Raw genomic sequence first — 25,772 nt, forward strand, 5'->3', positions numbered from 1 at the left:
GAACAGAAATGGGCTGAATTTAAGTGCAAGAACTAGTCAGCAGTAGGCCTGAGCTAGTGGCCGAGCAGTTTTAATTAACATAAGCCTCTGTGTTTACTTGGTTCTGAGTGGCTGTCGACCAGGCTGGACACAGGAAAACTTCAGCTACAAATAGTAACTAACCTCATCGCTTGCTGAGCCTCGGCTTATCTCAATAGTCTTCTGAAAGAAAGCACTGGAAGACGGAACAGTGGAGAGCAGTAGCTAGTGGGGTCTTTTCTGTTGTGTGCACTGCTCTGACGCCACAACATTCGGAATCTGGGGTGTCAGCTTTTGTCTCTAAAGCTCGCTAGTGCTCTCAGAGTTGCTTCTGTTTCTGAAACACAACTCACTCAGCCCCTCCCATCACCCTCCCCACCATTCCTCATCACAACCATCCTTCCCCAGACACCACTACCAGCAACGTAATTCTTCCCAGAAAATATGGGTGATGGCAGCTTAGCTATGGGAGTTATCAACACTAGCCACGGTTTTCTTATGCCTATGCAACAGTATATGGAATTGTCCTGTAGTGGGCTTTCCGTAAATGTGCATTTAATTAGAGAAAGCCTCTCGGGCTGTGCAGGACCATTCCTACAAGTAACCGTAAGTGTATTTATTGAAGGCTGAGCTGGGTAGCCATTGTACAATCTATTTGGCAAATGTACAAAAATTGTACTCCGGATTATACATTAAAGCACTAATTACACAAATGGAACTCCAGGGACACCTTGGGTAGATGCAGTACAGTGAATTAAGGAAGGAAACAATTATTCACAATTATAGAAACTAGCTCCCACGGTAAGAGGGAGCCTATTTCCTGCAGCCCAGAGAACCTTGGTAATGGTTTAAGAACACAAGATAAGCATGGTTTCTGAAAACAAGTAAGTAAAGGACATATCCCCAAGTTAAGTTATAAAAATGACTTTATTTTTGTTCCTATACACTACATAACCAAATAACATTAAGACGTTTCCTTTCATGAACATGTATTACGACAAATCAACTCTCAGTCCTTTTTCTTGACGGTCCAAGAAGTGTGCCAGCACTGGACAGTCTGAATGCACCGGAACACTGTGAACAAATGCAAAACGCGGAGCAAGCACATAGGCGAGGAGTGTCAACCCCAAAGAGTAGTATGGTGGGGGAATGGAGACACAAACAAATACGTTAGGAGCCATTCAGGTCAGAGGTGAACACCTGTAGTCCAGTGCCCAGGAAGGTGAGGCACGAGGTTCTCAAGTTCAAGGTCAGCCTGGGCTACAAAGCTAGCCCCTGGCTCAGAAACCAAACCAAACCCTAAATACATAGTGGCTGCTATTTGGTCAATAAGTTAAGCTGTACATGTTATATATCCCTCTGATTAAGAAATAATTCCTTAGGGGCAGAGGGAGACTCTCTTCTCTCTCCCTTAAACGTGAAGATGCCATCTTGTTAGTGGGTGACTTTGGGAAAGGGGGATGGGGGATGGAACTTGTTTGCAAGGCTGATAGCAAATTATTCAAAGCTTGAAGGCCAGGAGCTAAATCCAAAAACTCATGGCGCCTCTAGGTAAGACTGTCTGAGTTTTCTTACTTTGTCTCTAAACAGACAAGACGCAAACATCACACAGACCCTTCTAGGAAGTCTCCTCCTGGTCGCCGTGCCATTTTGCTCACTTGGGTGTGACCCTGTTCTTGAGATTCTGACCCAGTGTAAACTATTCACCACCATCTCATTCAGGAGTCACAGGACAACAGTAATGTAGCCTTATGCTCCAAGAAGCTGAAATTACATCCACATTTATGTTATTTGCAAGAGTAATGTGAATGGATTTTGTATCTGTGAGCCATAAATGTTACTGTTGAAATGCCAGTCCTGTTGATCGGGCATTTGGTATGACATTGGATTAGAGAGTGAGATAAACTGAAACCATAAACTAGCATACTGTAAAAAAACTGGACTTCTTTTGTTCCAAGAAACCCCAAAAAGAGTCTGAGTTGTCTCAGACCCTTCCAAAAGCAGGACCTACAATCAAAATGAACAGAGTCTGTGGGGCAGGAACATTTCCCAAGCTGGCAGATCTGCTGCTGCTCAAGACACCATGGGGATTGTCAGAGCTCATTACAACAGCAGGGAAGAGCTGGGTGGGCAATGTGAAGAATCTACACATGTAGACACCGGATTTTATCTCAAGAGTTTTGATATCCAAAACCAGACCAAATCCTGGAACAAGAAAACACAATACTCTTCTGAGGTGTTAGCTGTGATTGAAAACAATTATATGAATTAGTGTGTGGATTTGTGTAGGTGCTCATGCCATAGCACCTCTGTGGACGCCAGAGCACAACTTATGGGAGTTGGTGCTCTCCTCCCACTGTGTGGATTTTGGGAGTCAAACTCAGGTCCTTAGTCTGGGTGACAAGTGCATTTTACCCACAAAGCCATCTTGCCAGTTCCTTAGGTGGGGCTCTTAGGACCTTCCAACCGGACAACACCAGACAGCTGTCTGTTCTGCACTCAGTTACTGGACTTCATTGCCCACCTTGAGCTTGACACTGCCCCTGGAGTTGAGAATGCAGAGGGCACATTTGTGATGGACACAGCAGTTTGCTGTGAATCAGAGGTTGGACAAAGAGCTGGCTGGTCCTCCTCAGGAAGAGCACTTGGAAAACAGAGTGGTGGATGAGGCAAACAGCCTCTGTGCACTGAGTTGGATCAAAGAACATTAGAAAAGTCAGCAGCTCAGGTACCTGAGTTTTCCATTGGAAGGCTAAATAGTGATCGGACGCATCTTACTCAAGAATGTGAACAAAAACTTACTGTTTTAAAAAGGATAAGAATCAGAAAATTTAACATCTTCAAAGTTAAGTTTGAGGCTTTGGAAATTTTATAAAAATCGAATAGAAAGATCTATGAATATTTTACTCTTGGTTAAAACATAAAGTCACAGAATTATACTGATTTATTGGAAGTTATTTACAACTTAGGTTGGGACTCAGCCTGCAGAATCATTACGAGAATAAATCAAATTATTTTGGAAGCTTGATAAAATTGAATTATTGGTGACTTAGTTATGAACTCACATGGGATTTTCAGTTAATGCCACATAGAGACTTCAGCATAAATATGATATTTAATCTGAATAGATTCCCCTTTGAAGGGTGATGCTGAAAATTACTATGAATTTTAACAATCAAGACAGTGCATTCACTGACTCGGTTTACCTTTCTACAACAGGTTACTCACGCTCAATAACAGACAATCTGCCCATACACTCCTTCTTTAAGACAGAGCTGTTTCTGAATGTGATACATCACTTATACTCAGGACCTCCATATACTAAAATTAAATATTTCTTCATATAAGAAGTATAGCCATAATGGTTAAAAAAAAAAAAAAAAGTTTCATGACTGAAACTTTAAAGGGAAAACAGAAGCTCTTGCTCAACATGGCTGGCCCGTCACACAGATCTGTCCTTCATTCCTCATCCGCTCAAAATAATGGGCATTGCCCGGTTGTTTGGTTGGTAGTGCCAGGTGACTAAGCTCAGGCTTTGGGGCATGCTGCTGGACCAACTCTCCGCCACTGAGCTACACCCCTACAGCTCTGTCTTAAGTCAGATGAGGACAATGTGTCTGCCCAGTGCCCCCCAGAGGTGCCTTTTGCATGTCAGAAAACAGGACTGGGCAAGGTAACTGGGGCGAGAAAACCTTCTTCAAACAGGCTGTCAAACCCCAGATCCCCTTCCTACTCTCAGGGTTGAATTAAGGTTTTTCCTTACACTCAGTGAACTGTGGAGCACAAGTCTCCACGCTAGGCTGGATTTTAGGAAGACGAAGGTAAGGAAAAGCTTTGCCAGCCACCAGGCAGGAATTATCGCTGAGTGACGACAACACCCACAGGTGAGTCACACATCTGGAAAGGACCGACTTCAGTGAGATGTGATTTTAAGCAGAGAGCTGAGGAGATCCCATGCTTGGTCCCTAGCATCTGCATCAAGGGCAGGCTTGCAGGAAGTTGACGAGTATACATATGTATGGGCTGGGCTGTTCTGTTCAGCAGTCTGAACATCGCTGTGCAGGGCCCAGGGAAGGGGCGGGGCCTGTGTGGAATAGCTTCTTAACAGAGTGCCTTAGCAGCAAGATTGTTTACCATCGGATGCATCCACATATCAAGACATCAAAAATGATTAAATTACTCAAAACAGGCTTCTAATTCTATGATTTAAAATTTAATTATCTGCTAGAATTTTAAAATAAATCTAATTTCCCAAAGGTTGCTCACCAGTACCACATGGCAATACTGAGGTGGATTGGGGTTGGGGGAGGGTTGTATGTAATTTTTACTGACAAATTTTAGGAGGTTGGTAAAAATACAAATCAGTTAAACAACAAATGATAAATGAACACAAGGATGGTGACCACTGGGGATTGCTTTCTTCACCCATTTAAAAAGGCCCTCTGAGGCTAACTGAAAATGTTGTTCGGGAATAATACAATTGATAGTGTTGGAAGAGGGAGAATTTTCAAGACAATGCTCTGTGACAATGTACTTATGTGAACTGCGGAGTGGAAAGCCGGCCAATGGAGAAGGCCACTGGTATGAGAACAATTGGCCCAGACTCCTTGGTACACATGACGATGGTACTAACAGAGACCTGACAGGTAGAAACAAGGTAAAAATGGTGTTGGCAAAGTTATCTTAACCCATTTAAAATATGCCAAAATGCACATGAGCTACAATTCCTTTCCTCTCACAAGAATGAACTGAAGTTTAAAAAAAAAAAAAACAAAAAACCCAAAGCCAGAAGGAACCACCCATATTGAAAAAATACAATCAAATTTTTATTAAAAAATACATACTCCTTACTCAATCTTTGTGTACATTTTGTCTTGTGTGGAAAAAAAAAACGGAAAAAAAACCCCAAAACCCCAAAAATAATATAGGAAAGGCATTAATTAGGATGACCTAACTCTTTACACTGTATTTGGTAGAAGCATATTTCAGTCACGGTTTGATGAGAAATCAGCTACTCTGCTTTCATTTGCTCCCGGACATCTGAGGGCAGGGTCTCAAACAGAGCCTCTTCCACAACTAACCCAGCTCGCTTCAGAGCCCGGCAGTCTCCCAGCTCAGGAGGGAGAACTTCAAAGTGATTGCCTTTGATGTCTAGGTAGGAAAGAAATAGTAAATTTCCAATTTTTGGTGAAAGTACGGAGAGGCTGTTTTTCCCAATCTTCAGAGTTTTAAGTTTCTTGCAAAAGTAGAGTTCGTCTGGAAGGCTTTCGACTTTGTTACAAGTGATGGAAAAATAGTGTAAACTTTGCAGAACTCCGATTTCGGGCGGGATGAAGCGAATGTCATTGTAGGACAAGTCCAGGTATCGGATTTTGTTGCAGAGGAAGAGGTGGGAAGGCAATACCTCTACCTTGTTGTGGCTGAAATACAGTCGCTCCAGGCTGGTCAGTTTCTTGATGTGCTCTGGGATGTACGTGATGCTGTTGTACCACAGTTTGAGCACAGTGAGCTTTCTCAAGTGCTGGAAGCTCACGATTTCTTCTATTGACTTCAGGTTGTTTTCCTTCAGGTCCAGTTCCTGGAGGCTGAGGAGGCTGAACACGGCGTGGGGGATGCGCTCCAGGTCGCAGTGTACCAGCTCCAGCTCTGTCAGATTGACCAGCTTCTTCAGGTTGTTCAGCATCACCAGCTTGGTGCCGTCATTGTGGATGCACATCTTCTGGAGGTGACTGGACACATCTGCCACGGCCTGAGGGATTTTGGAGATGTTGCTCTTGAGGGAGAGAATTTTAAGGCTTTTGAGATCCCGCAGGGACTCCAGGGTGACATTTTTGGAGATGTCGTGACTCAGAGAACCAACCAGATAGAGCTCTTCCAGATTTCGGAGGCCGTACATCCAGGGGGGCAGCTCCCTCATGTCGTCAAACTTGACGCTCAGGACTTTGAGGTTTTCCTTCAGGAAAGACAGTGCTGCGCTGTGGATTTTGACAGAACACTGGTGCAGAGAGAGCTCCTGAAGGTTGTCTAGCTGGGCGATGGTGGCGGGTATCATGACGTTCTTAATGATCTCTAGCTTCAGAGACTGCAACTCTGTGATTTCAAACACGGTGTCTGGAAGGCCAGACAGCATGATCAGAGGCAGCTCCAGGCGGTTGTGGGCATTCATCTGCAGCTTCTGCCTCAGTTTGTCAGGGGTCCACTCGTTATTTAAATTGAGCTGCTTTAATTTGTTCTCGCTGACTTCAGACAGGAACACTGCAAACCGCTTGGAATAGAGAGGGTCATATTGGTCTATCATGTGGAGCATAAAGGCAAAGTCATTTTTCACATCCGGAATGTCATCGATTCCGGTCTCCTGCCGGACATACTCGAAAGAATATTCCTTCAGAGAACGGTAGAAGAGCCAGTACAAGGTATAAAGGCACGTGAAGCCGTAGATGCTCACGAAGCACAGGTAACAAAAGGATAGTTTAGAGAACAAGTGAGCCATGGTATGGTTGCAAGAAAAGTTTTTATAGCCCGTCATGTCCTGGATGTCCACGTTACAGTCCACGGTAAACTGGACTTTGGAAACCAGAGCACTGTTATACGCAATGATGATTAGGAACTTGATAACCTTAAGCACGGTCTGCCGAACGTACATGGCATACAGGATGTCACCTTCTTCCACGTGCAGCCTGAACTTCTTCACCTTCTCAAATAAGGCCTTCGCCTGCTCCCCTTCCTTTTTGTCCAGAGCCCCTGCCGTAGATTTGTCAACCACAAACTTCTCAGGAATTGACTTGAGAGACTGGGCGTTGACCAGATTGCCTTCAGGACCAGACTGGATGGTGTTGGGCCTGTGCATGTTGTTCTTCCTGTTGTCTTTCTCTTCCGAGTCCTCCCCAGACACTTCAGAGAGCGCCCGTGTAGTCCACGGGGAGTCAAAGCACTTCCCCAGGATGGAGATGAAATGTTCTATCTTGGAGCTGGAACCAGGGAATTTGAACCAAAAGTTGCTGCAGAGCATGAAGACCAGGGTGTGGATGAGCACAAGGTACGGGAAATACTTGGCATACCAGTGGAGGGCTCGCTCATAACATATCTGGTTGATGAAACTGTACTGCTGAAGGTCCAGGTCTGTCTTCAATCCCTTCATCTCCACCGTGGCGGGGTTGGTGGGAGAGGGCTTAGGTGGAGGCAGTGGGGTGGTACTGATAACTGCCTGAGAGACATTGGAAATGGAAGAGTGGTTCTGATCAGGCTGCACTCTTTTCGGAAGGCAGATGATCCTGTCTTGCATGACCTGAAATACAGAAATAATAGTTTCAAATTATATTACCCAAAGAGCTTTTGTAATGTCATTAGCACAAGGAAAGTAGCAATAACATCCAATAAATGTCCATTTCCTCTGCCTGGAGAACATAACATTTGATTCCAGCACCACCAAGATTTTATTCTTAGCCCATGTCATGGAAAAATGAAATATCTGATTTTGTTCACCACATCAAAGATTGACACAAAGCAGTGGTCTTGCCAGGGCATGGAGCAAGTCATGGCAATGTGAGTGTGTAGGGGATATTCAATATTTTTAACCTTCATGTTTCTTCTATCACTGTGGCCTGGGAGAATCTTGCCTTGAACTGGATGGCTTTCATTGCCGTATTCGTTTGTGTATGAGACGTGTAAATGCTGGAAAGAAGAAATATGGAAATAGTGTTCTTGTTTACTGCTTTCCTTCCACCCACATCATGCACTACACGCACGATGAGCTAACTGGCTGTGATGTAACGGGGCTCTCGCGGAAGCTTTCCCACGTTCTTTAGAGATGACAGATCATAAACAGTGCTCAATAGCAACCCATTCATGCAGTAATTTGCTGCCTTGGAGAACAATCTTGAGCCCCTTGGCTGCTCTGCCAGGGCTTTGTTGGGAAGCCTACAGAGTCAGAACATCGAGCAGCTCCTAGGAGAACAGAAGAGACAGGGTGGGATGTCCGGGATGAGGCAGGGGTACTCCTGAAACCACCTTAGAGACGCCACCCTCACTAAGAGGCTCAGGAACTTGGAACAATTTGGACAATGAGCAAGCGTTCAGAGGACAAACAACCAAAGAAGACAGAGTAACGATGCATGGAATTAATAACACAGGGACAGTTGGTTTGGGGTTGGTGAGATGGTGGATAAAGACACTGGTGTCTGGAGTTTGAGCCTGGGGACCCACAAGGTGGAAGGGGAGAACGGACCTCCACCTGGGCACCCACAAATAAGTAAATGTAAACAGGAAGAAAACAGAACAGGTCTGTCTGTATCTTTAAAGGCTAGAAACCCAGGGTGTGGTGATTCTGCAAGAGCCAGGGCCCCGTGACAGCAAAGGTCTCCGCACTGATTACGGAGGGGGGAGAAGCTGAAGGTGTTGCAAAGCGGACCCGGGGGCATAGTCTGTGATTACAAGAGGGTGACAAGGGTGCTGGAGCCCACCAGGCAGACGCATAAAGCCAGTCCTTCTAGGTGTGGGTGCTATCAATGTGGGCATGAAGCACACCTCTCCTAGGGATGAGGAGGAGGATGGTGAGGATGGTGAGGATGCTCAGCACACAACTGTCCCCATTCCAGTATCACGGGATTAATTCTGAATTGTCACTTTTACATTTTATTTTATTTAGCAGGGTATCACGTTGTCCAGGCTGGTTTCAAACATCCCATGAAGCTGGGGTCAACCCTGAACGCCTGCTCTTCTTGTTTCTACCTCACAAGTGCTAGGATCCCAGGTGTGTGTCATTGTGCCTGGTTTAACTGTCACCTTAATCTCAGAAGGTAGTATGCTTGTGATTCCCATTTTATAGCTCAGGAGACCAAGGCATTGAGTGACTTAAGTGACGTCATATAGCCCACCTCCTATTTTAAAAACTGATAGGTTTGAAAATAAACGTCTCTATTGCTTTAGTCATTTTTTAAAAACATTTCTTTAAAGCTATAGTTATAATTTTTTCATATGTACGTGTGTGTGTGTGTGCGCGCGCGTGTGTGTGCATGTCACACGTGTTTCAGTGCAACAGAGGCCAGGAAAGGGTGTCACATGCCCTAGTGCTAGAGTGACGAGCAGCCCAACATGGGTGCTGGGAACAAATCTGGATCCTCTAGAGGAGCCACAAGTGCTCTTAGCCACAGAGCCCTCTATTCACCAACCTTTATTTTTAATTAAAAAATTATCTTTCTTCTTTCTCAGTGAATTTTATACCCTTTCCACCTCCAGTTACCCTCTCTCACCCCCTCCTCCTCCTACCAAGAACTTTCCTCTTCCTCACAAACACTGACCCTAATTTAAGTCTTTTGTTGTGTGCCCACTTTGTTTAGTTGGGGTAGCTTCAGCAGGGTGCTTTTCTTTCTTGAGGAATAGTTCAGAAAGTTTAACAATTAAGTGTTGAAAGTAATTTCCCCTTTGCCTATGAAAACACGATTCTGTTTCCTTCTGTTTATTTGCTGGTGCGATGTCTGCTGCCAATTCAGTTCAGTGGTTTAGTGAGTGACCTATCTTTCTCTACGGTAGTTGGTAAGACTTTACTGAATCCTGGATTTTCTAGTATCACTTTAATCTTGGATACACAGGGACCCTCCTTGCTCCACACTGGGCACAAAGGACTTAACTCTCTGCAGTTTTAGAAAATATCTTCCAATGCTACTTCACACAGCTCCATCCTTGTCCTCCTATGGACACATGCTCCTGCCCTGTGGTCCCTCTTCCCTAGAAGGGTGTGCTCTGCAGTCCTCTCAATCTTGTTCAGAACTGGGGGAACCCAGAACTCACTTCTAATGTACCACTTCCTCAGGCACTGTTGTGGGATATTTGCACACTGTGTGAAGATGTGTTGCTGTGATTGGTGTAACAAACAGCTGAATGGCCAATAGCTAGGAAGGAGAGAATAGGCGGAACTTCTGTGCAGAGGGCTCTGGGAAGAAGAAAAGAGATTTTGTCAGCCGACTTGGAGCAAGTTGGACGGGCCCTACTGTGGCCTTCTGAGTGCTGAGATTATGCATGAGCACAGCTTGATCTCAGCCTTTTTTTTTTTCAGTTTTCTTCACTCATTCTGGGGAAGGTGTGTTTGGAGTAGGGGGTGGTTTTCCACTAACCGAGTGTGCTCTGGTGATTTCTGTATCCATCTGGCCCTGGGGGCCATCCCTAGGCATTTCCACAGAGCTCTGGCATTTCACTGGGGGTGTTATCACCTTCCAGACCCATGCTGGGAGACAGTGAATGGCATGGGAGGCAGTGAGCAGGCTGACTGGAGCTCTGGTTGGGTACCCTAGGGCACTTTCCTCTGAGGCACCAGCTTTAGCTTCTGGTCCATTATCCTTCTTCCAGGTCCTCCTGGGGACAGGAGCTTTGGCTTCAAAGAGTGACCAGGCTCCAGGCTCTAATCCTGCCAGGAACGCTTTTAGCTGCCTTCGCTGGCAGGAAGCCACGGTCCGTTGCTGCCTGGTTTTGGAAGGAAGCCTGGTGGTCGATCTAGCCCGCTCAATGTTCCACTCCTGCTCCAAGGACACGCGTGTCTGGGTTTGCAGCCCACCCGTGTGCTTTGCTATCTTGCCCGCCATGACTCTACACCTAAATGGGGAGTGTTCTGGAGTCGAACATTTTACGAGGCTTTCCATAATCATGGATGTACATTACTGACAGTTAGTCATGATACAACATTCATCCACAGTTCCAATGTATGCTTTAGTCTGCAGCTTACAATCTGAAAAGACGGGGCTTCACAGTGGTTATGGATATTGCTGCTCTGTTTGGTTAAGGCAGATTGTTGTTGCTGTCGTTGCTGTTTTGGTTTTCTGGGACAGGGTTTCTCTGTGTAGTATGTAACTTTCTCTGTCGACCAGGCTGGCCTCAAACTCACAGAGATCTGCCTGCTTCTGCCTCCCAAGTGCCAGGATTAAAGGCCTGAGTCATTATCACCCTAAGACAGATTTTTGTTTTAAAGGAATAGTCTTTTAATTTCTTTGGTAATTTCATATACATGTACAATGTATCTTAATCACATCCAACCCAAATCTCTTCTCCTACTCACCTAGACTTTCCCACTCCCCCTCTTATACCTCTTCTCTTTTATTTTTAATAACTAACTGAGTCCAATTAGTGATGCCTGAATGCCCATAGGCATAGAGATGTCCATTGGAGTGTGGACAACCTATCACTGACCACATCCCTGAAGAAAAATGATTCCTCCTCAAACAGATACCAACTGCCAGCAGCTTCTCAGCTAGGGGTGGCTCCTCATGGGCCTGTCTACCACCCACACTGGGACTCGGACTGGCTTGCTCTTTCCTGTGCAGGTAACCACAGCTGCTGTGAGTTTCTGAATGCAATGGCCATGTCACAGCCAGAAGACAGTGTTTCACAGCCCTCCTCCTTATCCTGTGGCTCTTACATTCACTCTTTCTGCCCCTTCTTCCTTAATAATCCACAGTTTGTTGGTCAGGGGGATTGATACAGATGCCCCATTTAGGACTGACCATTGAACAGTCACTTATTCTCAACACTCTAACAAATTATGAGTCTCTGTGTACCGCTGCCACTGGGTAGATATTTCTTTTGTGACAGGGTCTCATGTATCACAGATCCATGGCCTTGGATTGGCTAAGTAGCTTAAGAATGACCCTGAACTCATGATCCTCCTGTCTCTGTCTTCTAAGTGGCTGAGGCATGTCCAAACCACCATACTTAATTTGGACAATGCTAGGGATGGAACCCAGGGCTTTGTGCACGCTAGGCAAGGACTCTACCCATTGAGCTACAATTCTGCAGCTATGGCAGATTTGGTCCAAGCTGGTAGAATAGACCAATAAAAAGGCAGGTGAACTATACCAGAGATATTCAGCTTTTTACAGGAAGAGGTGACTTGGCAGTGTAAGTTATTTTATTTTGGCAATAGTGAAGCAGCACAGATTCACCATAATGTTAATCTGTCTTGAGTAACCGTTATATTAAATATACACTGTATGTATGTGTAGTTGTCTCTGTCAGCCTCCATTCACTCTTTAGAGATGCATATAGCTGGTACTAAATATGATACCCCAAAGCATTGATAACCAGGGGTGCCCCAAACCAGACAGAGCAAACCAAGTTATCCCTGCTGTCCTAAGAAAGAATCAGTGAGAAATGCACTCCCAAGCTGTATTCTCCATGGCTGGTTGAGAGACACCGAGGAAGCTGTTCTTTATCAGCTAACGCTGACCGAGTGTCCGCTGTATGACGGACACCACAGGAAAGGAAAGGGGCACAGACAGTGCTTGCTCTACAGTCTTGCTGCAGATGTAACTGGCCGTACAAAGGGTCAACAAGAGCACACACGAGGCAGGATGCCCTTCATCCGGGTGGCACAGGAATGCAGTAAGAGCTAAGGTGTGGAGGGGGGTGGGGTGCTCCAGAGGTATGACTACACTGGGTCTTGAAGCTTCTAGACTTGGACAGGGCATCGGGGAGTGGAAGGTCGGAACCTCGTAGGTTCCAGGGGCGGGAGCAGAAGGCTGCATTGGGTAAGGGAAGAGTACTAGGAAGACGGACTCTCACTCTTTACACACTTCTCTGGGAAGCCACTCTCACGCCACTGAGGTACCGTTACTGAGCAAACATAAGTATTGTCTCCCAGAAACCGGACCCCAGAGGACAAAGCCACTGCCAACAGGCACCCGTTTTGTTCCTGAGGAGGAAGGGTTAATTCAGAAAATGCTGACTTTGTTTCAGGTTACTGAAAATGTTTTGAGTGTTGTGAAACCTTCCAGGGAATGAGAAGGAACTGAAAAATCAGGGCCCATGATACTAAAGGAATGGACACTTTGGGGGTTATTAAATGTCTTATTCATAAGCCTGCGGTCCTCTGAGCCCAGCCCTGGGTATGTGGGGGCAACCACCCCAGAGTGCAAAAATAGACATCCATGAGAACCACACATGCTGCATCACTGTGACCAGGACAAACAAGGTCTGTCTGTCTCTAGGGGACATGGGAAAGCAAAACTGAGTGGCGCCGTCACTTCCTGTCTGTGTGCGCATGTCTTCTCCTCTGTTATTTAAATGACTTTATTATTATTTTTAGAAAAGTTTTATTAGATTGACAGCAACATAGAGGAGGTACAGCACTATCCCATGAGCCTCCCACCTGTAGGAATGTACAGACTCCGGTACCAGCGCCCTTCATGGTGATACACTACAACAATGTACAAGATGAGCCTATACTGATATGCCATTATTACCCAGAGTCCACAGCTACATTAGTGACATCACTTAGTCTTGTTTCCTCTTTGTGTCTGGACAGCTCTATGACACATAATCATCGCTAGAGCATCCTACAGAGCAGTCTCATGGTCTGGCAGGTCTTCTGTGTTGAGCCTATACATTGCTGTCCTTTCCAGAACCCTGGTCTTCCACCAAACACTCACTTTTACCTCCTCTACAGTTTTGCTTTTTCCAGAATGCCCTGCAGTTGAACGAGATAGGATGTGGCTTTTCAGATTGGATTCTGTCACTCCACACTGTTTCTTCAGTGCCTCTGTGTGTTTTTGTAGCTAACTCAGCTTCTTCCCAGTCCTGGATAATAACAAGGTGTCTAGATTCCCTCTTAGGGATGGTGTTTAACACGTATGGAATGGTTAGGAAACAGCACAATGAGCATGGAGGAAGTTTAGACCCAGAGAGCCAAAAGAGCAGAAAGAGTCTTAAGCAAATTGTGAAAGTTTAACTAGTTATTTAATAAATATAAGTAGTATCTGGGGCTGTAGCTCAGCATCAGAGCCCCTACTTATCAGCATGCATAAGATTCGGAGTGTGATATTTTGCAACACACATGTGCAACCCAAGAATTGAGCAAAAAGTCTGCCTTTATTACTTGTAAGAAGAAACAAGACCAAGTGTCTCCCCACACCTGGCATTGGATAATAAGTAGTCTGCTGTCTGGGTTGTCTTTTTAGTGGGGATGTTAGAAACTTACAAGATGGTCAAGAAGGAATGTGTGCACAGAGGAAGGTTTATATGTAGAGAATCAAAAGAGAGAAAAACCAGACACAGAAATACTCACAGGCTCCTGCATACCTCCACAGCCTCCTGTACACCCCCATAGCCTCCTGCACACACAACCACAGCTTCCTGCATACACCTCCACAGCCTCCTCAACACATACCCACAGCCTCCTGCACACCCCCACAGCCTCCTGCACACACCCCACAGCCTCCTCAACACATACCCACAGCCTTCTGCACACCCCCACAGCCTCCTGCACACACCCCCACAGCCTCCTACACACCCCCACAGCCTCCTGCACACCCCCACAGCCTCCTGCATACCCCCCACAGCCTCCTGCACACCCCACAGCCCCCTGCACACCCCCATAGCCTCCTGCACACCCCCCACAGCCCCCTGCACACCCCCATAGCCTCCTGCATGCACACCCACAGCCTCCTGCACACACACCCACAGCCTCCTGCACACCCTCACAGCCTCCTGCACACATACCCATAGCCTCTTGCACACCCTCCACAGCTTCCCAGTTCTCAGGGTCGCAGAGTGGTACACTGGTTACAAGTGATGGACCTACACTGATAGGTTTGGGACTTTGCGTCCTTGGGGATGGGAGGCAAGATGTCTAGGAAGGGTTGTACAAAACCCTGGATCTTTCTCAGTGTGAAGAAGCTAACAACCATATATACTGTATATGTGAGAACTTTCTCAGTGGTAGAAGGTAACAGTTGTACACATTCTATATGTTTCACAGAAACCAGACATCAGGCAAATCTTATGGACATAAATCAACAGAAATGCCATGCCATTATTACACAGACCAAGTGAAACTTCAACTCTGTAAGTTCCTCAGAGACAGGCACTATGGCTTCACCTCATAGTACCACACATTAGGACACAGTGAACATCAGATCAGTAAATACTGTCTTTTTCTAAGGATAATGAGTCCCAGCAGTGGCCCCTACATGCACGCCTGTAATTAGATGCCATTACTATCTGGAAGAATCTGGCTGCTGGTACCTCCTTCTGAGATAGAACAATTTCTTAGGCACATTCTCCACATGGCCAGAGCTGAGTGCTGACTGCTGAAGACTCAGACGATGCCAGAGCTGGGAGGCTGACACCTTTACATTAAGATCATCTCTGTGCTCTGATATTTGGCTTCAGAACCACAATTCTTTCGTTACCGCAGACGCCGAGATGATTGTTTCTGAGAGGGGTGACAGGACGACGGTGTCTGTCATTACTGTTAACACCTCTAACTCCTGGTTGGCCTGGCAATCCCCAGAAATTGGGATGGTCTCATTTCCTGTATGTTGATGATACTGACATTGTCTGTCTCATTCTGCTGAAGCACACAGCACCAAATGAGGATTTAGAGGGACTGAAAACTGAGGGTGGACATAGGAATTAGGGAGACTGATGGCATTTTCCAAGTAGACCAGTGAATTACTGGATCCATAGAAACTTAAGATTTCAACAGGAAACATCTATTTCAAAGTTAAAAACACATGGGGAAATCCAGTGGGTATAAAACCTACAGATAAACACCAGGACTATACACTGAATATGACTGTTGGGCTTATGTCCTTGATAAATTTGAAATATTTACCTACAATTATGCCCCTGTAATAATACAGGAAGAGCTTTTTCTGAAGTGATTTGCAAGGACTGACTGACGTCTTGTTCAGCAGCTACAGTTTGCTAAGTCTGTGAGCAGGAATAGAATCAGAGAAATTGGAAATGTTTAAGAAAAAAAAAACACATAAATCTTCTGGCTTGCACACAATGTATCAACAGCACAAAGAACTCAATACTAGAAACATTCAAATAAATAAGAAAACCATTCTAAGATTTTTTGAAAATGAAGATTATTTTATGAATTTGCCATAATAATCCAAAATCAATATTCTATAGCTCCCAAGGAGTGGAGTGTGATAACGCCAATGACTAGGGTCCAATCTGTTGGAAGAAACAGACCATATTATTCTTAAAGGAGATTAGCTGTCTGTCATTCATTGTGACATCACAAGGGCCCACCCTTAAGGGAGGAAGTGGGGAAGAGCTGTTACAATTGTTAGGCAGCTGTCTGAGCAGAGCCAAGACTCCTCTTTGTTCTTGTTCGGGGAGGGTCAGGGCTGAAGAGATGCTCATCTTTAAGGAGGAGGACTGGACCTTTCGGTGGCCAGGGGTTAGCAGGTTCAGGTCTGAGCCCCAGCTGTGGGACTTTTCCTTGAAGTCAGCCCATGTGGCTGCTCCCCTTAAGGCTTCTCTCTGGATCCTCTTCTGTGGGTAAGGCTATGGACCACAGCATGGGAGACAGCACTCTAGTGTTGAGCCACACCCTCAGCACAGTAGTCACTGTTGGGCAGCTTCTCCTTTCTCGGAGCTGGCAGCACAGGATGAACCCAGTATTGCTTCTGTCTTAGGGTGACGGTAGCCTGGCAGACCAGCTCAGATGCAGGTGCCAGCCTTTCTCTGCTCTCTCTCCCACCTTCTTTCCATTTCCTTGCTAATTCACCCAGCTCTGCCCTGTCCCGGCTTCGTTATGATTGTGCTTTGCTGTTCTTGCTGTCATTTTGCTCTGATCATGACAGATCACAATCCCAAAGAGGCCAGACAGCCCCTCTTCCCCGCTTCTGAGACATTTACAGGAGAGAAAGTCCTCGTGACTTATGTGGGGTCTGGCCCAGTTCAACAGGAGATTGATGGTGAGGGCTGGGGCCAGAGCCTTGGCATTAGTTAAATGGTTTTCTTGCCTGGCTTTCCCTCTATGACTGTACATCTTCTGCAGTGCTTCCTGTATGAGAAGTAAAGGCAGGCGCCTATAGAGAGAAGCAGGTGGGCATCCGGCCTCAGGTTCTGGGGATCTCTCAAACTCTATGTGGCTTACCTAACTTGCTCACACTTCATTCACATGGAAATGTCCCAAGTGCTATAGTTAGAGGCAAAATGTAACCGATTTCTACTGTACCATGATTAAACTTTCAAAACGAAACTGAAATAAGGTCCAGGAGATAGCTCAGTGGGTAAAGGACAAGCATGAGGACCTGAGTTCAGACCTCCAGAACCCAGATAGAAGCTGTGACACCCAGACACAGTGGCACATCTGTAAGTCCAGCGCCAGGAGGCAGAGGCAGGAGGATCTCTGGAATTTGAGATCAGCCTGGTGTAAACGAGTTCTACAACAGCCAGAGCTACATAAACTTGACTCAAAAACTTAATATGAAGAAGTGATTTAGGAAGATACTTGACATCCACCTCTGACCTCTGTTCTTAAGTCTTCAAACTCTTATTCATCCAATCAGGAAATGCTACCCTGTGTGCCTGTCTATCCCCATCCATCCATCCATCCATCCATCCATCCATCCATCCATCTACCAATCTACCCATCTACCTATTTCCCCCCACCCCCAAAGTTCTTATTTGCTACAATCTTCCATGTGGACATTTATGAAAAATTTAATCTAGTCTTACAAATCCCACCTTTTGTAATATCTTGTAACACTTTATTTCAGAAATATAATTTATTCCTATATTCTTGTAATCTTGCATAAGACATTAAGGACTTTGATTTTCCAAGGTAGAATTAGTCTCCTTTCTGTTGTAGCCACTGAAATTTATTTATGATATTCACTGTAGAAATGATATAGTTTTATGCGTACACACATGAATTTCTACTTTGAAGCAGTTTAGATATCTTTAGGGTTCAAAGCAAGTTTGGGGTAGTCATAACCTAGCCTGGTGCCTGTAGGTACAGAGCAAACTGACGCAATGAATAAATACTGTGCTGTTTTGCCTCTGTAACGACTGCATACAACCTTTTGGGGCAGAGGTGGAGTCTTAAATTATTATGTATTCCCCATAATTCCTAACACAGTCCCGGGAACTCAGTCAACATTCCATAAATGTGCACTAATTTATCTGCACCTTCAGAGTGCAAGTCTGACAGAACAGGGCTCTTCTATCCCCAGACAGTCTCGAGGAAAAGTATCCATGTGTCCAGGACAAACTATCTCCGTCCGACTTCCACCCAACGTCTTTCAAACTCTCTTCCAGTTCTGATAAGGTCACTCTGTAAAAAGAAATGTAACTTGTGCAAGACCACAGCCTTCGTGGGTAAGATAAACCAGTATCACGAAGACACCACCATTATTGAAGAACGACTAACCTTTACATGAAAATATATAAATCCGGAATGAGGAAGTTCAGTCAAGAGTGAGTGAGCAAAAGCAAGTCCTCAAAGTTCATTTAAAACCTGGTTTAGAATTAAGTCTGTATGGGTAGCCCAGGAGCTGAGAGCACTCGCTGCTCTTCCTGAGGCCCCCAGCCTGGTGCTCAGCACCATGTCAGGCAGCTCACAACCACCCAGAACTACAGCTCCCTCTCTGGCCTCCTCGAGGACACGCACCTATGTGGCATACACTCATCCATCCCTACAAATAAAGATAAAGTATTCTTTAAAAATTGGTTTAGAGTAAAAACATTGTCCCATAAAAACAGATGAAGGTTTTAAGGCTCAGGTCAGCTCATAAAATCCAACCCAAGGGAACAAGGACAAGTAACTACTGAGCACTGCAGATAATGTCTACTTAGAGATATGTCATGTAACATCTGGGTATTGGTAAAGTTAGGCAAACCAGTGTCCTGGTATCCTCCTCTCTAGAGCTCCCTGCCATGGTCCCATTTTACTTTCCTGGTTGCTATGGTTACTACAGGTTATAGACTCACATCTTAAGATTCAGAGCTAGATCCACAAATTAGAGAACATAGAAGCGCAACAATAAAGCACAGGTCATGGATTTGAGAAAATGAAAGGGAACACAGGAGGAGCTGGAGGGTGGGTAGAAATGACCTAAGAACAGTACTTCCAGGGACTGAGCAGGCTGTATTTAGGAACATATGTCATACATATATGCATGCAATAACAATGAAAAACAAAAAGGACATGAATTTAAAGGAGAATGGAAAGGTTATATGGGGACGTTTTGAGGGAGGAAAGAGAAGGGAGAAATGTAATTATATTAATCTCAAAAAACAACCTTGGAAAAATAACTAAAAATTAAAAAATACTTATGTATGAAATTTCACATAAAACAAAATAAGTGTTTAAAAAAAAGGAATAGGAAAACCAGATAAAAGTCTAGTTTTACCCTGACACCTACAATTTTTAATTAAATAACCATAGATGACTAAACTAAAACAAATGTCCAGCTGTGAAATATATTCCGTTGAAGATGATGCATATCACAGGACATGGAGAATCAAAATGTCACCAGCCTGGAAGCTTTGTCTTTACTAAGTTTTGTAGTGCAGAAGATGCTATGTATATTACCGGGGGAGAGAAGTCATCAACAGTGATACCTAGCTCCTAACCTGCAAGCTGTAACAATGACTGACTTGGCAAGATATGCCTCACTGGGGCAAGAGTGGTGTGAATGTTATGGGGTCAACCAACCACTCTCTGACTGGTTCATATCATATGACAGACAGGTACTTCTCATCAGGCTAAGAACCCATGGCTGAGATGATCAGGGACCCCAGGGGAGAACCTACCCCTATTACTCTGCTACATGAACATAGTATCAAGATGCCTACTATGTACGTATATTTATACCCATGGGTTAATACATCTCTTAACCATCATCACAGAAGCGTCTTCTGGTGGTAGATGGTGATGAATACAGAGTCTCACAATTGGCTAACGTGCAGAGACTAGGGGACTAGAGTGCTCAGCCCTAACTAATGATGATATCTCCATCACACCCCTCTCTGCAAAGCTGAGGGATCATAAGTGGGAGGGGGTCAGAGAAAGGTAATAGCAGAAGTAGTAGATGACTGCAGAAAAAAAAGTATTTCAGACATGATGTGGCTGTTACATGAACTCACAGAGGCTGTAACTGTACTGCACAAAACTCATCCAAGATCAACCCCACAAAACCCTTGCATGGGCTGGGAAAAGGCTCGCCAAGCCCCACTTCCATCTGAGGACCTACTGGTAACTAATACCTACTGGGGGAGGGAAGGTCAGTTTCTTCAGGGATGTGGCTCCCGATAGGCTACCCATGCTCAAGGCGATGGCCCTACACCCATGCACATACTGGTAGCACTAGTGGACACAGTGGACTTAAAAGAAAGAAACGTGAAGTTAGGAGGGAAGTAGGAGGAGGACCAGGGAGTCATTATACACATACATAAAATTCTCAATAAAATAAGAAAATCTCTTAAAAAAAAAAAAAAAACAAAAAAAACCTTTTACTGTTTTTGTGAACAAATTTTTGTGACCCTCTTACATTCAGCCATGTAACCCCACGTAGGCTATAACCCACTGTTTCAGAAGCTAGGGCCTAAGGTACCAGGTAGGAACAAAAGGAGTCAGACGGGAGTCTAGCCTATAAGCAACATGGCTCCTCTAGAAGCAATGCAATATGCTCGTGGCATCGTCTGTCCTATACCGTACTTGGCCATGTGTCAAAGCAGAGGTAATAATGATTGCTCTCGGTAATGATCCATGCGGTCCAGCTTCCAAGACAGTGTGGGACTCAACTCTTCTTAACTCTGAGAAGTCAGATGTGAAGCTGGAAGCTGAAATCCAAGACACTTGGCATTGGGGGGAACCTGAGCATTTGGGGATACTAGATGATGGATGTTCAATGTGGGTGAGTCCTTGCCCCCATCTCACTGAAGTGACCCACTCTGTGGGTCCACAGAGAAAGGGACCACTCTGCCTCATGCGTGTAGTCCCCGCCATACTGTGTCTTTGGTTTTCTGTGTGGATGTTCCTTTGTGGGAGCCCACAGCCTCCTTTCCGTCCTTTTGGTCTGCTGTTTGACTACCCTACACGGATCTCCTGCACTCTCCCCTCACGGGAGAGTGGCTTCACGGTTTCAAAGGACTTGTGTCTGAAGTTGTATTTCAGATGTATTTGTTGGTTTTCATGTAAGGAGCTGCGTATTTAAAAAAAAAATCTCTGTGTATGTGTGTGTGGTTGCCATGGTACTCATGGAGACCAGAGGGTGACTTCTGGCTTCAGTTCTCACATTCCACGTAGAGACTGGATCTTTTTCCCCCTGAGCTTCTGGGACCTCCCATGTCACCACCTCCTATCTCACTGTTGAAGTGTCGGAACTTCAGACACATGTGATGTGCCGGGCTGTACTTGGGCTCTGGGATTCAAACTCGGGACCTTACACATGCACAGCTAAGGCTCTACCCACTAAGCCATCTCCCCAGCCTGGGACTGGACATTTTTATCACTTCTGAACCCCACTGATGTTAGAACTATAATGAATATGTGCCAGGAACAGAGTTCTCATGACACATGGATTCTTCTTGAAGCCCGTTCTCCTGTGCTGCCCCAACCCTCCTGCAGGTTATCTCCAGTAACAGAAACTCATGACCTAACATTTCAGAAGGGTCTTGACTATAGCCGCAGCATTCCTTTCTAAAATCTGTTCTAGGAAGTACAGAAGAGGTTTGCATCATTGATATCTTCCTTACAGAAGTCTGTTACAGTTTGCATCTTAAACGTCTCCCCTAAAACTCATATACTGAGGGCTTATTCCCCAGCGTAGCCATGTTCAGAGGCAGGGTCTTTGGTAGGGACTGGATCACTAGGGCTCTGGCCTCATTAATATACTAATCCAGGAATGGATTAATAGGCTATTGGAGGTGCAGGTCTGTCAGAGTCAACAGACCACATAGAGGCATGAATGCAAGTCAACATTCCTGGGCCCTTTCCCAGGGCTATCACATGCTCACTGTCAGTAGATAGCTATCACGTCATCTGTAACTCTTCACTCATTTCCTAAAATCCACTCTTTTAAGCAGTTACATGTGTGTGCCGCTGATTTCCACTCTGAAGGTATAGGGATAAATCCCACAGATGGGGCCAGGTTTTTATCAAGTTCATAACCTTACACCTTGGATATAAATTCTTTGTGTGCACTCATGTTTTGCCTGCACAAAGGGTATCAGATCTCCTAGAACTGGAGTTACAAGTAGGTATGAGTTGTGATGTGGGTGCTGGGAATTGAATCCGGGTCCTCTGGGAGAGCAGCCAGTGCTCTTAACTGCTGAACTATCTCTCCAGCCCCTGGATATAAATTCTTACAACTGGACCCACAGTAAGGGATGATGTAGCTTCAGAGCCGATAACTTTCCCTCTTGTGAAACTTAGTGTTAACAACTTAGCTATTTGTGAAGCACAATTGAAAAAAAAAAAAAAAAAGCTTACAAAGTCATTTCCAAGTCCACGTATGAAAAGAGGGACAAGAATTGGAAAGTGCATGATATAGTTTGTAAGGACTGTCTTTTCATTCTTCAAACATTCTTTCCCCATTATCACGATAGATAAGAGTTCTTCATTTAAATTTGGGGGGGAGTCTATAAAGTAAAAAAAAAAAAATCTAACTAGAATTTTATTAATATTGTTTTGATCTATAATTCTGGGGACTGGACGTGTTTATAGTCTCAATTCTGTGTTGATGTGAAATGTGTAACATCTGTTTATTCAAATTACATCTTGTGTTATTCACTGGACACCTAAACGTTTCCTGTGAAAGTCTTCTCTATTGGCAGTTGGCTTATTTCTCAGATACTCAGTTTCTCCTATGCTTTCAATGGCATTTTTTTTTTCCTTTTAAACTTTTTAGCTGCTATGTATCGTTCTAGCTGATAGCATTAATTAATTAGCAATTAATCAATACATTCATTTATCCTTTTTCTGAGTCAGGGTTTCATGTAAACCAGCTTGGCCTTGAACTATCTCTGTAGTCAAGGCTGCTCTTGAAATCCCTATCCCCCTGTCTCAGCTTTTCAAGTGCTGGGATTATTGGCATGCCCAGCCATGCCTGACTCATTTATATATTATATGCAGTGAGTTCCTGGCCCCAAGGATGATGTATGGTTTGCCTTGACCCCGCTGTCCAGGGTTTGACAAAGAACAGGAATCCGCATACTATTCTTAGTTCATCCGACACCATGAAGTGCTATGGACCATATCTCATATGAATGCTATATTATCTCAAAGGATGGGAATTATAAAATGCTTGGAACAAAAACACATGATTTGACAAAGGAAAATTAGCTTAAGGGTAAACAGTAGCAGCACATATTGCATCAAATGAAAGGCTCCAGACACAAGCTAGAAACTTCCCAGCTGACAATTAAAATGTGGTTCATCTTTAGCCTAATCACCACAGGGCCCCTAATTCCTGGGAGGGGGGACACAAGGATCACCAGTGTCCTGGGGTTGGGTGAAGAGGGGGGGGGCAGAGAATATGCAGGAACAAAGCTGTGGTGGAAGGGGAAGAGAGGACCTGACGTGAGAGACGGAGGGATCAGTCACTGCCTTGAGGAGTCATCCCCTCCCCACATTGAACAGCCCTCCTCCCTTCCTTCCCCGTCATCTTCCTTTTATTTTGCTATCTGCCCCTGACTGGCCTGAAACTCATTATGTAGCTCAGGCTAGCTTCCAGCTTGTACTGGTCCTCCGGTCTCTATCTCCTAAATTCATGCTGACAGGCATGAACCACCACATGCAGCTGATCCAGATCTTTAAATAGAGGTTTTGAAGGATTTATACACACATAAACAGCAACAGAGACTTAACACATGATAAATTTCTTTGGTCTCATATAGAGAGAAGCATAGTGTTCTTTTAGCGCTTTGTGATCTGAGGGGAAAGATGCATGAAGAAACAGTCGGTGCTGGCCGTGGTGGCATACACCTTTGATCCCAGCACTTACGAGGCAGAGGCAGGTGGATCTCCGTGAGTGTGAGGCTAGCCTAGTCTACAAAGAGAGTTCCAGGACATCCAAGGCTGTTACACGGAGAAAAACCCTGTCTTAACCCTCCAACCCCCCTAAAAGAAACAGTAGGCAACAAAATCATATCAATCCACAATGTCGAGGTAAAGGAAAATGTCCCCATTCACTGATCAGCAATGCAGTGTCAGAGGGTCTAAGAACAGTACTTGGATTCCTGCCCTTTGTCAAATGCAGGTAAGTGGGGTAAAAGCTAACTCATACATTACTCCTGGTGCCAGGAACCCACTGTGCTTTGCACTGTCAGTGACAGAAGAGGAGAAGCAAAGTCCCAAGCGAGACCAAGTACATCTGACTGAATAAACCACAATGATGAGAGAGTCCTAACAAAGATTTCGGTAGCAGGGTAGAACGGGGCTTTGAAACCATGCTGCTTTCACAGTTCTCCACTGCTGCTGCAGACGAGAAGACCCTTCGCTACTATTTACACAGCTGAAATGGTTTTCATTTAACACCCCCAAAGTCTCAAGAAGAATGGGGACATAGATGTGGGTGGAGAGAAATTTATAAACATATCTTAGATGAAGGCTTTGATTCTTTTTCCTTGGAGACAGGGTCTGCGAGCTCAGGCTGGCATCCAGTGTATCCACCTGCCTCAGCTCTCTGTAGCATGAATCTTAAAGAGTTTTATTAGTAAAATCAAACCTGAGGCCAGTTTTTGGGGGTGAATGCTGGAAGGTCAGAGAAGCAGAACAAACCACAGCTTCCTCATCCTGCCAGTTCCTCAGCTGATCCTGTTTCCTAAGACTGGAAGCTTCTGTGTCCTCATCCACATGAATCTCTCAGCTGCACTGTGCTGATCCAAAGCCTAAAAGCTTAACCAGCCAAATGCTTCTAGTTTCTGGTCTTCACGCCTTATATATCTTTCTCTTTCTGCCATCACTCCCTGGGATTAAAGGCGTGTGTCTCCATGCTGGCTGTATCCTTGAACTCACAGAGATCCGCCTAGCTCTGCCTCCCAAGTGCTGGGATTAAAGGCGTGCACCACCACCACCCAGCTTCTGCTATGGCTTGCTCTGACCCATTTTCTAGCCACCATTTTTGGCTCTGTATCTAGTGGCTGTTTGTTCTCTGACCCCAGACAAATTTATTAGGGTGCACAATATTTTGGGGAACACAATATCACCACAGTTCCCAAAGTGTGATCCCAGCCTGAGCCTCCACACCCAACTGAGATCTTATTTTAAACCTGCTCATGGGTATCTCCACAGTTTCCCTTGACACTGGACTCCACCTATAGTAGAAGTCTGAAATGACTCGGAAGTTCATATTTCTCCTGCCTGGACTCTCCTTGAGCTGCCTGCGAGCATTTTGATCCAAAGCTATTTGCCATAGCTGGACAGAGAAGTAGAGATGAACTTCCATGTGCTCCAGACACCAAAGAGTTCTCCAACAAGCTCTGTTGTGGAAGCTGACAGATGGACTCGTTGGCCGGTTTGCCCCGGGTGCTCGGACTAAACCCACTGAAACATTTTTTTTTTTTTTTTTAAATTGAAAATGGTCTCAAGTCATCGAAATAATTCTCTTGTGGCCCCCACCCAACCCAGAAAGCAGGAAATACCTTTCCTGTGTAACAATCACAGGGCAGGTCTCCAGGGCTTCCCAGGACTTGCATCTCCCCAATTCCTGTTTCTGGTCCCTAACTGCTCATTCTATATTTGTATCAGGCTGCCTGTAGGCTGTTGTGCATTTGGTTTATAAGATAACCTGGGGTCATTGAAATCTAAAACAATCTGGTTTTTCCAGGAAGCAACGTCCTGACCTTTCAGGATTTGGTCTGTTTTACTGAGTGTGTTGAGTTTTTGAATAGTGCTGTTTATAGCGCTAAGTTGGGTGTTTACACTGCGGGTCCTTGAGGGTGCCTAACTGTACAGGAATAGGATATGCACACTCCTAGACTCTCTTGGCTTATGAAGAATTGATTCCTGTTTCTTCTGTGGA

The 25,772-nt window shown here is 45.0% G+C and overlaps 1 protein-coding gene across 3 annotated transcripts in view; it reads right to left on the minus strand.

The window, feature by feature from the left end:
• Positions 1-4,803: 4,803 nt before the first annotated feature.
• The window catches only part of Lrrc8c (leucine rich repeat containing 8 VRAC subunit C), a 75,431-nt gene continuing 54,462 nt past the window's right edge, over positions 4,804-25,772 (minus strand). For all 3 annotated transcript variants that reach the window (XM_036200858.1, XM_036200857.1, XM_036200856.1), the window contains exon 3: positions 4,804-7,303. In XM_036200858.1, coding sequence (XP_036056751.1) covers positions 5,030-7,303 — 2,274 coding nt within the window. In that variant the 3' untranslated portion in view covers positions 4,804-5,029. The remainder of the gene's footprint in view (positions 7,304-25,772) is intronic.

Source organism: Onychomys torridus, chromosome 10 (genome assembly GCF_903995425.1).
Source record: "Onychomys torridus chromosome 10, mOncTor1.1, whole genome shotgun sequence".
In the NCBI taxonomy this organism is placed as follows: Eukaryota; Metazoa; Chordata; class Mammalia; order Rodentia; family Cricetidae; genus Onychomys; species Onychomys torridus.